Consider the following 14,539-nt stretch of genomic DNA (forward strand, 5'->3'; position numbering starts at 1 on the left):
GGTTCTATCCTGTGAACAAAGCACACCAAGTGAGCGCACTATTGACTAAGCTAGATCCCGCCTTTCATACATGAAAGCATTAACACCAGAAAGAAAGTGATACCAGCCTATCTATGTGATGCTGCATACAAAAGATCTCTTGCTGTTAATCGGAAAGAGTAGCCTATTGGGTGGCGGCAGCGGGTTTCCTCTCTCATTATCTGTGTGGTTCCTTATTTTGATCCAGCCAGTGCACCACGACTGGCATATCAAAGGTCGTGGTATGTACTACCCTGTCTGTGGGATGGTGCATAAAAAAGATCCCTTACTGCTAATCGAAAAGAGCAGCCCATGAAGTGGCCACAGCAGGTTTCCTTTGTCAATATCTGTGTGATCTTTAACCATATATGTCTGACGCCATATAACCCTAAATAAAATGTGTTGAGTGCGTCGTTAAATAAAATTTCTTTCCTTCCTTCCATATTTTAAAATTTTGCATACCTTCTCATCCCTTTGGTGAAACCCTTGTACACTCGTACATTTATTTTTTCATCGTTTTAAGTGAAAGACTTGACAGCCATTGTGGCAGTACTCGTAACGGCTGCCACTGGTGGTATAGGATATATGCTCACATTTCGTGAACACCTGATATCATCACAGTTTTAACAGTGATTCATGAGTACATGACATAATGACATTACAGCTGTTTATTCCAATGAGCTCTGTCATATACTAATTTTGATTAAGTAAATCTTAACGATAATTCCGTAATATCTGATTAAAGCTGTACCTCCACTCAATCCAGAGTCAAATGGGCATTTGGCAAAATAGTGGTTTAATCCATAAAGGCACGAATCTCACTCTTATACCTTGTTTATTAGAGGAAAGCCACTCCTGAATTTGGTAATGGTAATCCTCGTTTTGGCGGTCAAAAGGATGTATTGTCCAATAAAGAATCTCTAATATATATTTGTTCGTTCAATGGGATAACAATTCCAGTTTAGACTTCTTACAAATATTAAGACGATCAGAAACACATTGAATATACAGATGTTGATATTCTGAACAAGAACATGTATTTAATATATAATACTAGTTATTACAAAATGTTATTAGTAAAAAAATCTGACAATGAGAAAATATCAGAATAGTCCATTTAAGAAATCCTAATCAAATTAAAACTCATTTTCAAAACAAGGATGAAGTAAAAATGCTGGAACAAAGAAAGAAATGTTTTATTTAACGACGCACTCAACACATTTTATTTACGGTTATATGGCGTCAGACATATGGTTAAGAACCACACAGATTTTGAGAGGAAACCCGCTGTCGCCACTACATGGGCTACATTTTCCGATTAGCAGCAAGGGATCTTTTATTTGCACTTCCCACAGGCAGGATAGCACAAACCATGGCCTTTGTTGAACCAGTTATGGATCACTGGTCGGTGCAAGTGGTTTACACCTACCCATTGAGCCTTGCGGAGCACTCACTCAGGGTTTCGAGTCGGTATCTGGAGTAAAAATCACATGCCTCGACTGGGATCCGAACCCAGTACCTACCAGCCTGTAGACCAATGGCTTAACCACGATGCCGGTAAATGCTGGAACAGTGCTGTTATTAGAAATATTCATTGACGTAACCAGACTATACACACACGATGCGATGGATGTCCTGAACATGTGTATTAAGAAGATGACACAAAAATAACAGCAATACTTACCTGAGCAGCAAGAACAATTATAATGCTAATGACTGCCGGAATGAAATAGATGGCGAGATGGAAGAGAAACAGGGTGACCCAGTACATCATGAATGTGATTCCTGAAACTCGTAGCTGGCTCCTTGCTTTGATCTATATAAAGATGGAGCAAACGTAAATTTAAAATACATATTACCCACAAAAAATGTAGATAATGTAATGAAACCATCCACTGTAGTATGTACATTCTGTCCACTTAGAAAATATTCCTACCACACATTAATGACATTTCAAATCACATGGTTAAACACATGGCCTAGATAGAAAGGAAACATGCAACCATGCAGGGTGGTCTACCTGTAATAAATGGGGACAGCTGACAACCAAAACTGCTTATGTCCACATTTTAAATGTACATGTAAGTTTTTTTTTATTATTGTTATTACAACTGAATAAATACATTAAATTAAATTACTATTCTCTGGACATACATGTGACCAGTTCTTTAGATGCAAGTTCTTACAGACTGCGCAGCTCGTACAATAGGTGTAACAAAACAGCGATACCGTATCGTATCGTGATACGATACATCGATTTATTACATACCCATTTCATCTTACTACAATAAGAAAGAACGTTCTGATAGTGTAATAATAATAAAAAAAACTTTTATTGATCATGTGTGCTACAAAATCTCGCATGCGTAGTATGTGTTCACCTGAATGACTTCATGTTCCTAGCCAGGAATGACGTCATGTTCCTAGCCAGGATGCTCAGAGAAAATTCCATAAAATTCAACCAACTTTCCAGACGAAGTAAGTTGTATTATTTAATTAAACTTTTATAAAATTACTGATCGTACTTCTCGAGCTACGTACTATTTTGTTTAAAGTAAAATTAATTTTTAACTATTTAATACAAACATCAGGACGACCATAAATACATTGGATTAAGTAAAATTGGTAACATAAGCTAGACGTTGCTAGTGATGTGTAAGTAAATGGTCAGAATGTGCAACTGCCAACAATATTTTACACTGCCTAATAACTAGGATCAGTGTTATTAATTAGCATATAGCGACCCACATATTGGGATACATATCATATTGCAACCTAACCTCTGGCATATACTATAGTTCGTATGCATCAAAAGGAAACCAATGAACTGGCATGTAACTGTGTAATGAATAACGTTAAATCTCAGATCATAACATCATAACGTTTGGAAACCATACCAACTCGCACAAAAAATTTTGAAACAAATCTCATTGTAAAGCAAATTAATTATTTACAATTTGCCATCAAATTGCTTAGGATAAGTCTTCTTTTTTATCAGGGATGAAGGCAACTTATGGAACAGCCAAGGTGAAGCAAAGCCACCGTCGGAAAAGTAATACCTATGTCTGGCCTTTTTATTTCGTACAGGCAGCGAGACAAAAATGACATCATCCAGCCTTAAAATGCCTACGACACTGTTTTATATATTTCAAACAATAGCATACAATATCATACATAGATAAAATGTCACTTCTATATCCACTTGCCCATAGACAAGAAAGAGCAGACCTTTGAAATAGCAAACGTGGCCCACTCAGTGGGTTTGCCGAGGAGGTAGTATCCTACAACTCGAGCATCTCAGGTGCGCATGTTACCGACTGAGCTAAATCCATTCATTGCCCACCTGGTTAATTAATATATAAACAGTTTCTGCTAAATTATGTCCACAATGCAGTACAGATACACTGGTGGCACCTAAGTCTGCGCACCTAAGCATTTGTGTTATATTTTAAAGTTAAAATATTTCTTTAAAAATATTTATTTCACCACTGCCACAGTACAATGGAACAATAAACGTGTTACAACTAAAGTTATTTTAATTTTAATGTTTTTTAAACTCAAGTAATGAGCGCATTTTTAGTGGGACCCCCCTGCATTTACTGGCCTGCATGACGGCACATAAGTCTGTGCAGCAAACATCAAAACAACCACTTCTGTCGCTAATGTTTACATAAAACAGCAACAAACAATGGATCCGACTTTTTACAAGTTCTAAATAACAAACACTTCCTGTTATAGTCTGTTTCAGAAACATTTAGATTGTGCAAATGAGATAAATATAAATGGTGTTCCATGCTCCTTAGTTTGGACAACACAAAATGACAATATTAAAAAAAAGCCAATGTAAAAATATTTGATCATTTTCACCAAAAATTTATATTATTAACTGTGTAAATGAGCACAAATTGTGTTCGTTAGACATAGGACAACCAATGATAATTTTGAAACAGACTATAGCTAAAATAGGCCATGCTGTCAGTGCAATCTTCAAAGTCTGTGTGCAGCCATTTTGCATTGTGTCACTCAGAGGGAAATTCAAAGTATGCTTGGATGTTTACGTTAACAGATTAAATAAGACATTCATTTGATTTATGGATTCATAAATTACAATACGGTATGTATTGAAGCTTCTATGTAAATTTATGTAAGTTGATATGCAAGGTTGAAGGTTGATCATTACAACGTTGACAGACACGTGTTGACAGGTGATAGAAAAACACGTTGATCGAGGCTGGCAACAGTATACTTTTAGTGCATTAATTCAGAGTTTTTTTCAATAAAAGTGTTATCGACCAGTTTTATACATATATTCACAATCAAGATGTGTTGTTTTAACAACGGTTTTGTGAATTAAATTAACGTTGTTTGTTTGTTTACAAACATACCCCGACACTTGTTTCGAGACGTCATGTAACGTCATTAACGTGCGCAGACTTTTGTGCCGCGCAGACTAAGGTGACATGAGTGTACTGGTTTTTCAGTATTTAAATGATCAAATTATATAAATATCAGTTGTTCTAGCTTCATAAATAAAATATGTTTAAGAAGCATACATAACAGTATCTTACAGACATACATTGTATATCACTATGTTATTGTCTAAAACGGTACGATTTTTTAAATTGATTTTGTTGAAAGGAAAGTCATAACAAAAACACTTTTTGCATACCTACCCACTAACAACAAAATAATTAAAACCAAGTATGCAAAGGCGACAACTGTAGCAAACACCACATAAAATACTAATGTGGTACCCTCCTGCCCCATTTGATCAATTTTGGAACTGTCCTTATTACAATTCATTACTTACCTGACGGTCAGCAACAACCTCAACAGCAAATCCTGTTGGTACAACAACAAATGCCACGGCAAGAATGAATGCTGCTGAGAAGGCATTGGAATTGTAGGAAAGGTTTGGCACCGCAGACTGCACAACAGATGGCCACATCAGACTGGATGCTGTTATATTCTCAACCATCGCAAGAAGTCCATTCGACACCAAGTTGATCACAGCTGGTAGTGAATGAATAGCCGAGTCATTGTACATTGCAGTGTATGTTAAGTTCTTACCCTGCAGACGAAATACAAAACAGTATATAAGTATATATAATTATATTTATCATATAATATCTTAAATTTTCAGTGCAATCAAAGTATGTGATATTTTTCAGATCACATAATTTAAGAATTTGATAACTTTGCAAATTAGATGTAAATTAGTCGAGGTCTCGGCACTAGGTTTATTGACATTTAAGCAAACGTACTTGGGTGACACTCCATGATTGACATATGCATTCATAGTCATCAAATAACAACATTTCAATGGCAATTTGACACTGAAAGCTGTCGAGCGTTCAGAAAACAAAAAACGTTAGGCATAACTTTATTTTGATGTAAGGATATCCAAAATGACGTCATTCGAGTTTGACGTCATTTCTATTAAAAAATACACCGCGCCACATATTCTTATGTCATTTGAATATCTAGTAATGGCGGACTGGAATTAAAGTTGCGTGTACAGTTTAGAAAAAAACGTTGTATTAAGCTTGAGCTTATATGATAAAGAGATTATTACCCTCATGTATTTCGATATTGTCAATATCATATATTAGGAATACAAATAATGTATTATGCTCACCAGAGGCTCACATAATACAATTTTTATTCCTAATATATGATATTGACGATACCGAAACACTCTGGTAATAACCTCTATATATATATATTATATATATTATATATATATATATTATATATTATATACTATATATACTATAACAATATATTATGCTGACACTAGTATCACAGCACTGCAGCACTTGTACAAATAAGTTGAAAGTCGGAATACTGATAGTTGATAGTTGATATTGATAGTTAACATACCAGTTTGGATGTTTGCATTTCATTTATGAAATGATATATTAAAAAGACTTCTTACTCCAAGCAAATACTATGGATGTACATGTATTCGAAACTGTTATCACACAGGAAGCATATTCCTGAACGTTTTCAAGTTGGAATGCTCTTATGAATATATTCGTGTCCTCTAATCGTCTGGTGATGTAACAAGAACAAACTCGCATCTGTTTGAGAACCCAGATTCAAATACATGCTATATTCAACAAAATTAACAAACCACAAACAAAAAACAACTGGTCAGATGATTTAAAAACGAAGTTGTCATTGAGAACGTTCAGTACCTACTAAACTTATCTGTGCCAGTTTTGATTAAGAACAACACTAGCTCTTAAGGAAGTAGCTCATTGGCCATAACATTTTCAAATCAATGCATTAGTTTAGTAATTTTTAATTATAGTCTATGAGGTGTGAATTTTGACCCCCTGATATGATTAAATATCTACTCACTGTTTGTAGGTCCTTAAGGTTAAAGCCCACCCAATGTTTTGGTAGATCAGCAATATTCACAGATGAATTGACCTTCTCAACACTCCCAAGTCCATCGATAAATGTTCTTGAACCTGGTGTGTCTTAAAGTAAAATAACATAGTAAAAACAAATAACTAGTCATTTACATTTAAGCCATGGAGACGTTTCAGAAGTTTACTTTAAATGGACTATCCTGAATTTGTAGGCATGCATTAACAGACAGTGGATCGATCTACAGATGTCATATATCTGGACATTAAAACATATAAAATGTTTGAGCTACAATAATTAATATGTATTGATAAATATATTCAGGATTCCCTTGGATCTGAATTACTTCAAATTATATTTGGCAGTCGGAAGATAAAATAAATGGTTACATATGAAATTACTGTATGCATAAGGTTCACACTGAATTACAAAAACCCCACAAAATAACCCAAACAACATTAGTATGGTCAACAATGAATTGAATATACAGATCATACATGAATTCATATTTTAAATAAGGTAAACATTCTGAGTAATTAAATGTGGCTCCCACCATTAACTGAAGTGTTGCTCACAATTGCAGCTACATGTACATTGTGTAAATATGTTCATTTCAATGTTACTTTTTTAATTTTGGTTTTATTTGTGTTAAACAGTTTAATATAGTAACGTTCATTTGCTCTATACAACACAGAACCGAATGTAGGAAAACAAACAGTTCCTAAAATGTGTTAAGTTTATTTGAACATTTTGGCTAAGCTATTTCCAGTTGGGAATACAAAACATGTAGCAATCGTGTACCATTCCTTTGACAACAATATGTTAAAGACGTCTTCTAACAGAACTATACATTCGTAACCACAGGTTTATCTTATAATGCATGTGACTAATATACACCAAGACCCAAAAACCTAAACAGTTAATAATTACAATTATAAAATTAAACTATGATACCTGCTGTATCAACAGCAAGGAAAGGTGGTTTATGTGGCCCAACGTAGAAAGATTTCATTGTCACTGGTTTTGTAAATGATGTGTCCTCGGATGTGCCTTGTTTGCTGAGAACACAGCCAATGATGACAAGCACAATGGGAATAAAAATCTGAAAGATCAAAGCAGTCGTGTTCCGAATCTTTATCTTAAATCTCATCTTCATCAGTGTCCAGAATCGCTGAGATGTAAGGTTGACCGTTTCGTTTGAAGTGGGCATGGGTATACTGTGCTGCTCGTTCTGGGGTGATGGTTCGGTGGTTTCGTTTTCTTCTTTGTCTTCGTTCTCTGACCCTGTAAAATACATATGTGTGCTATGATTAAGTGAAGCAGACTCGTCAATTAGATTGTGTGTCATGCACCAAAAGTGTTGATGAACTAAAACAAAAGATAGGACCGGTTCATGTCCAATAAATTGGACAGTAACTCTATAATATGTTTTAAACCCATAGCAAGTCACATAAGTTGTCTTGTTAGATTTATTTTGAAGCAGAAAATTGATGATGAATTTTTCAATTTTGTTGTATCATCTTATATGGTACATCTTAGTATGTGCCACCGACACAAATTGTAAGTTATTGTATGAACATCTATATAGTTACCCAACATATATTGCATACAGTTTGTTTTTGTTTGGTCTGATTCTGCTTGCAAGAACAGGTTATACCAAATGTTCCATCTTGACACAAATTCTTCATATTATTATATTACAGTATGATGCTCTTTCCAAAATTTAATTTGTGTATATTAAATTTAAGTTGCCAAAAATATTTTTGTTTTGTAAATTTAGAATAGATAAACTGTGTGACCGAAATACAGTTTGGAAAAGTTACCAATTTAATATGAAATAGACATGTACATGTTGGCAGAATTCAGTTGATGAATTTATCAAATAGGATTACATTAAATTAAATATCTTGTCTACCATAAACTGATTTCATGAGTAAAAAAATATTTTGTGACGTATCATTTAGGGTTAAGCTAGTTCTTAAAAAAACAAAACAACAAAAAACCCACAACAAAAACAAAATTAAATTAAATTTAAAAATTAAAAATAAAAAGTTTTCTTTAAAGACAAATTGTTAGACCACTGAACACATGCACACAAACATACACATACACAGACAGACAGACCGACAGACAGAGAGAGAGAGAGACTCATCAAAATTAAGCGTCAGAAGATATTTTGGACGTTTTTCTTTTAATGTATCTTTAAAAGGTTCCATCCATTGCAAGGCACTAGCAGTGAATTACAAAGAAGTCTATTGGCCCTACAGAGCTAAATGCAACTACTAGAACAGCTTTGGTAAGCAATTGCACGTGCATTTCTATAGTTTTGCTGCAACATGACGTAGCGTACATATATATATATATATATATCATTCCAAGCACAGTTATAACATCCTGGTCAATGCGGACATATCGTCATATATTTGAGTTATATTAATATCAGATACATGACCTCTTCAAAGGCACATCTGCTTTTAGCCTCAGTACTGCATATCAATTGCTGTTAACATGCAGTCAGGTGCAATTGCCTACCTTGTCTGTTCCAGCATTTGGCGCCATCCCTGCAGTATCACAAAGTGAGATTTAATCTATACAATTCGATGGTACTTTGATAAAAACACTTTTTTATTTACACTGTATAATTACATTACCGTTACTGGAAGTTATATTGTTCTATTACAACATCGGAATAAAATTCACATTTCAAGTCATATAACTACAATTCTAACTACAGCCATCTATATAATAACTGTTACCTATTTTCAGAAACACTTCCTCCAGTGATGTCATGAAAACTCCATAACTTATGATTCCTAATAACTCTGCCTGAGATTGCCCAGCACCAATAGAGCCCTTAACAGTTGCCTCAAGTTCAGTGAACATTCCTGAAAAAAATATTAATAAGAGTCTATGATCACAGTATCATATTTACGTGATAACTATATTATGAACTAACTGTTAGCGTGCAATGTTTACCACTTAAAAGCTCAAACAATCCAACAAGGGTGGGTGTGGGTTGCAGCTCAATGGTACAATGAAGTGTCACTAAACGGGTCATCTTCAGTGGACTCGGTCATTTCATTTCAATGTATGTCCATTCTTATCCAATTAAAGGGGTTAACTAATCATCACGTATAAAAAGCATTCAGGTGTGAGTCAGTGTACTGTTCCCTAACATAGTACATATATGCTCCCTAAAATGTAGCAGTGCTGCTGAATAAAATTCTATAGTTTTAAAATGATTAAAATTTAAAGTTTGATGCTTTATCAATAAATGTATATTCTTTTAAATCTTGTATGTTTTAAATTTGAAACATATTTACCTGGGCAAAAATGTCAGCTATCTGGGTTATTTGTCCACGACATAGTGAGTTGTTAGTGAGACAGAATTGTTGTAGCGGTCTTACTCTTTGATTCCCAGAACTGGGGTGTGAGCTCAGTACCTACCAATCTCAAGTCTGATGGATTAAACATTACCACTGAGGCCTCACTATTGGAATACTAAAGACAGTGGTATGAGTTGACCTGTCCTGTCTGTTGGTAAGGGCATATATTTTTAAAAGATCCCTTCCTGCTATGTAAGATGTAGGTGGGTTTCTTGTCTCACACTAAACCCAATGTCACAATAAACATATGCTAGCAATTGTCGAACATCAGTAGTTTAAATATGCCAATGTGTAGTTGAATAAATATATCTTTCTTTCTTTTTTGCTTTCTGTTGCTATTAAAAATGAGTAGCTAATGGAGTGGCGAGGCGAATATCCTCTCTTAATATATGTATGGTCCTTAGCCTTATGTCGGACATCGTATCTGGTGTTCTGTGTTAACTATAAATATTTCTATGTTTGTGCCTGTTCTTGTCATGTATGTTAATGATGTTCTTGTATTGTACTCGTGTTACATATTGTAATGTGTCAAATATGAATTGTTTATGTGAGCAGAAAATCTGAAGATGTATAATCATGTCCTTTGTAATTCTCTTAGCACTGGTAAAGGTAAAGATAGTAAATATGTCAATCAGTCCTGAAATTATGTGATTTGAATTTGAGAAGAAAGCAAACTGTAAAATCTGTCACATGTAACGTCTGTTACAGGAAAAAGTTAAATCAGTAACGTCTGTTACAATCTGATAAATCAGAAAAAGTCTTCATTTAGCATCTTTACAACAAAAGGTGGTTTCACTATTTTACCCACGATTATTTAGTACTATAAGGGACTATCCTAAGGTTTTTGCCCTAGAAAGACTTCCGTTTGTTCCCCTAACAAAATAAACACACATCCTGTTTGTTTTTTTCTGGTTCTTTTTTAAAAAACGCTATCTTAGCTTATCATGTTTTACATTTAAATCTTTATATGGATAAATACATTTGGTATGACCTTTGGCTGAAATATTTCATATTTCGTATGATCTTTGCCAAAAATAATAAATTTGTATGTACAAAATAATTTGAGACAAAACATTTTATAGAGATGCATGAACTACAAAACATTACGATATCCAGAAATACATATGTTACAGATATATTATTATTTTAAGTAAGAACATGCAAATAAAATTGCAATTTGTATGCTGTAAAAATACTTTATTTGCCGAACATTTCTTAAAATGACTACAAACTGAGGGTGGTCCCTAGCCGTCACCCTTGTTCATATCCTGAGCTATTTTCAAGACAATTCAATTTCAATTTCGCCAGGCAACATACTCAAATATAAAAGTATGTACTCAAGAAAAAGATAGTGCATCAAAAATTAATATCCCCCAATTTTGATTAACCATAGTTTTTGATACACCTATTAATTTTTAATGAATCCATAACATATGACACCAGCAACAACTGTGACATGTATACAATATTTACATACAATGGTAATCTAAACATACACCCGGATATGACATTGATAGTCTTGTAATTTACCATTATCGACATAGGTTCTTTTTTATTCGCAGACCCTTTTGAAACCATTTTAGGGGACAGTGTTTGCCTTCATCCTGTTAGTGTTTTCGTGAGCTTTACCTTTTAAATAAATGAAGGCTGTTGCATGACAGAAATATTTAAGAGACTATGGATATATTGATATCTCCCCAGTGGCTTTGTATTGAATTAAAAATCTGTGAAAGTTTAATTATAATTAATCAAAATACACATCATAATATTCACCATGCATTAAAATGCTTTTATCAATACAACAGTGGACCATGTCCTGCTTTTTATAGATCCAGAACTTCATTTTATGTCTGGACAAAATATAACGTCCGTCACGTAACATCTGTCACACACAGTTATGTTATAATTTTCATTACACATTTAGTTTAGAGCTGAATTGTAATTAGTAGTTTTCTATAGCCATGTTATCTTTACTTCAAGGGCAAACATTGATTTGTACAATTTAACAGTTTCACACAATTTGGAAATGAAGTTAGTTGCTTATTACCCATGTCCCTTAGAAGTACCGTTTGTCATGCACATATTTCTGATTACCCACCAAGCCATAAATATTTCTAAGCACTTTTCTCTGTGGCACCAAATAGACATGAACATTGGCAAGTATCATACACAAGACTAATTTACTGGAGATGCCACTCTAGCAATTAGGTCAGTTGGAATGACCTCCAACCTCTCTGACTGAAACATCCGTCACCCTGGGACTGCCCTCTAGGAACACATAAATAGTAACAGCAAATATTTACTGCAACCAAATCCCTCATCTGCAGTATCAAAAAATTAAATGTGTTACTGACAGTCACTTCCATAGTACTAGCAGTCACTTCCATAGTACTAGCAGTCACTTTCATAGTACTGACATTCAATTCCATATTATATCTCTTTATTTAATAAAGATATGACTATCCTGGAAGTGAATTAAATTTGGTCTCAAATACCATGTGTTCCCGTATTTCTTTTCATCACTATATACATGTATCTGGAAACTGGCTTACCTGGAAACCTGCTAACTTCTGACATGGGCATGGTAAAGGCAAGCTCTTTACCATGCGACCTCTTCATTTCAATCCCAGACACGTGCTGTCTCAGCAAGTCCGTCACCCTGTCAGCATTACATTCAGGTTCCACCACCATGCTGAAAATTAGTTAAATATGATACTGCATCGCCTACGTGGCACATAGTGTTTAAGTGGCAGTGGCTGTTTTAGAAACTCAGTGGGGAGGGGAAAGGACACTACACCAATTTCTGATCATTAACTCGACAGACAGACCAGATAGCTGAAGTGTGAGTCCAAATATACAATCAAGAGGCATTCGTCAGTGATACTTATAAATTTGCAAATATTTCACATTTGATTAATTATATGTGTATTTTGCCAGTGTGCTCTAAAAGTGGTTCACATTTTTGCACATTTGGACAGAAAATCATCATCTTGTTTCAATAAAAAATAATGTGCTTACAGTAACAGGGTGAAGGAATACTTTTTTCTGAATTTTAAAAAGGATACACATTTGAAACTCATAATACTCTCAACATGTTTATTTACCACCATACACCGATGTTTATATTTGTATTAGGTAATATTTTATTTGCTTAAATGTTGTTAAGACTTCCACAGCAATCTCGTTCCCATTATACGAGGATCTCACCTCATGTGCAATGGGTCACAGGACTAATTACCCTTGATGGACTTTTATTCACCCACTTAATTGGGATGGTGATACGAAAGTGTGTCTTGTTATCCATTGCCAATAAAGATATTGTATTTTGTTGGGTTCCCAGCCATGCTGGCATCAGGGGTAATGAAAAGGCAGATTCAGCTGCCAAATCGGCTTTGGATTTGTCTTATGCCAGGGTTGTTGTGCATTATACTGATTTTAAACATAGTATTAACCAATTTATCTTTTCGACTTGGCAACATGATTGGGACTGTGCAGTTGCGAACAAGCTTCATGCTGCCAAGCCAGTCTTGGGAGAGAGGCAGTCCTCCTATAGGCAGTGCAGGAAGGATGAAATAGTTTTGACTGATGAAATTTATCTCTAAGAAAGATCCTCCACCTCAGTGTGTACTCTGACGGCACGCCACATTTTGGTGGAGTGTACTCATCTCATGGAAACTAAAAAGGATATAGTTGATCAAACACCTGTGATGGAATCCTTTCAATTCCATCCAGAACTTCTATTACAATGTCTTCGAGATACTGGCTTTTATTCTAAATTGTAATATTAACTATCTGTGATATTTTTTCCAAGCACTGTTCTTTACACTGTGTTTCAACGTGAACTGTTAATTTTTATATTGATGTTGATCATCACATTATTAGTTTGCATTTACCATACTTTGACACCCAAGAGCCAATGCATTTTATGTGCTAGGGTGTTGTTAAAGATCTATTCTATTCTATTCTATTCTATTCTGCTCTATTTATTCAGGCGTCTCAACCAATACCCATGATAAGTGCATGATATATCAAACGTCATGGTATATACTGTATCTTCTATGTGGAAAGTGCTTATGAAAGATTCCTTGCATCTTTTTTGTAAGGAGTAATCTACGTGCAAGCAGCGGGTTTCCACACTATCATTCAAATGTCAAAATAACCATATGTTATAGATAGCAAAATGCACAGAGGCTTCATTTAGAAATGCATCTGAAGAAAGATTGTACAGGTTTATAAACAGTTTTTCATGGAAATTCAAGACAAGTACTGTGATTACATTCCTGTGTATACAGACGGATCACGGGATGGGAATTCTGTGGCTTGTGCTACAGTTTTTCCATCTGACAACACTTTCCATGAGATTGCATGACTCGGCATCATTTTTTAGTGCTGAAGTTTGGGCAGTCATTAAAGCCTTGGAAGAAATAAAGGATTCTAGTGCATCCAAATTTATTATTTTTACCGACTCACTTTCGTGTCTCCAAGCTTTGCACGATATGAAGCTGGACCATCCCTTAATTGGGATGGTGATACGAAAGTGTGTCTTTTTATCTATTGCCAATAAAGATGTTGTATTTTGTTGGGTGCCCAGCCATGTTGGTATCAGGGGTAATGAAAAGGCAGATTCTGCTGCCAAGTCGGCTTTGGATTTGCCTCATTTGGATTTGCCTCATACCAGGGTTGGTGTGCCTTATACTGATTTTAAATATAGTATTAACAAATTTAACTTTTCTTGAAGAAAGATCCTCCACCTCAGT

General features: G+C 34.8%; 1 protein-coding gene across 4 annotated transcripts in view; it reads right to left on the bottom strand.

Annotated features, from left to right (window-relative positions):
• The window catches only part of LOC121378617 (ABC transporter A family member 1-like), a 57,668-nt gene that overhangs the window by 16,439 nt on the left and 26,690 nt on the right, over positions 1 to 14,539 (bottom strand). For all 4 annotated transcript variants that reach the window (XM_041506877.1, XM_041506876.1, XM_041506878.1 and 1 more), the window contains exons 15-20: positions 12,335 to 12,474; positions 9,153 to 9,281; positions 7,351 to 7,680; positions 6,385 to 6,506; positions 4,829 to 5,089; positions 1,703 to 1,834 (exon numbers count right to left, since the gene is read on the bottom strand). In XM_041506877.1, the coding sequence (XP_041362811.1) occupies positions 1,703 to 1,834; positions 4,829 to 5,089; positions 6,385 to 6,506; positions 7,351 to 7,680; positions 9,153 to 9,281; positions 12,335 to 12,474 (1,114 nt within the window). The remainder of the gene's footprint in view (positions 1 to 1,702; positions 1,835 to 4,828; positions 5,090 to 6,384; positions 6,507 to 7,350; positions 7,681 to 9,152; positions 9,282 to 12,334; positions 12,475 to 14,539) is intronic.

This window comes from Gigantopelta aegis, chromosome 8, assembly GCF_016097555.1.
Source record: "Gigantopelta aegis isolate Gae_Host chromosome 8, Gae_host_genome, whole genome shotgun sequence".
NCBI lineage: Eukaryota > Metazoa > Mollusca > Gastropoda > Neomphalida > Peltospiridae > Gigantopelta > Gigantopelta aegis.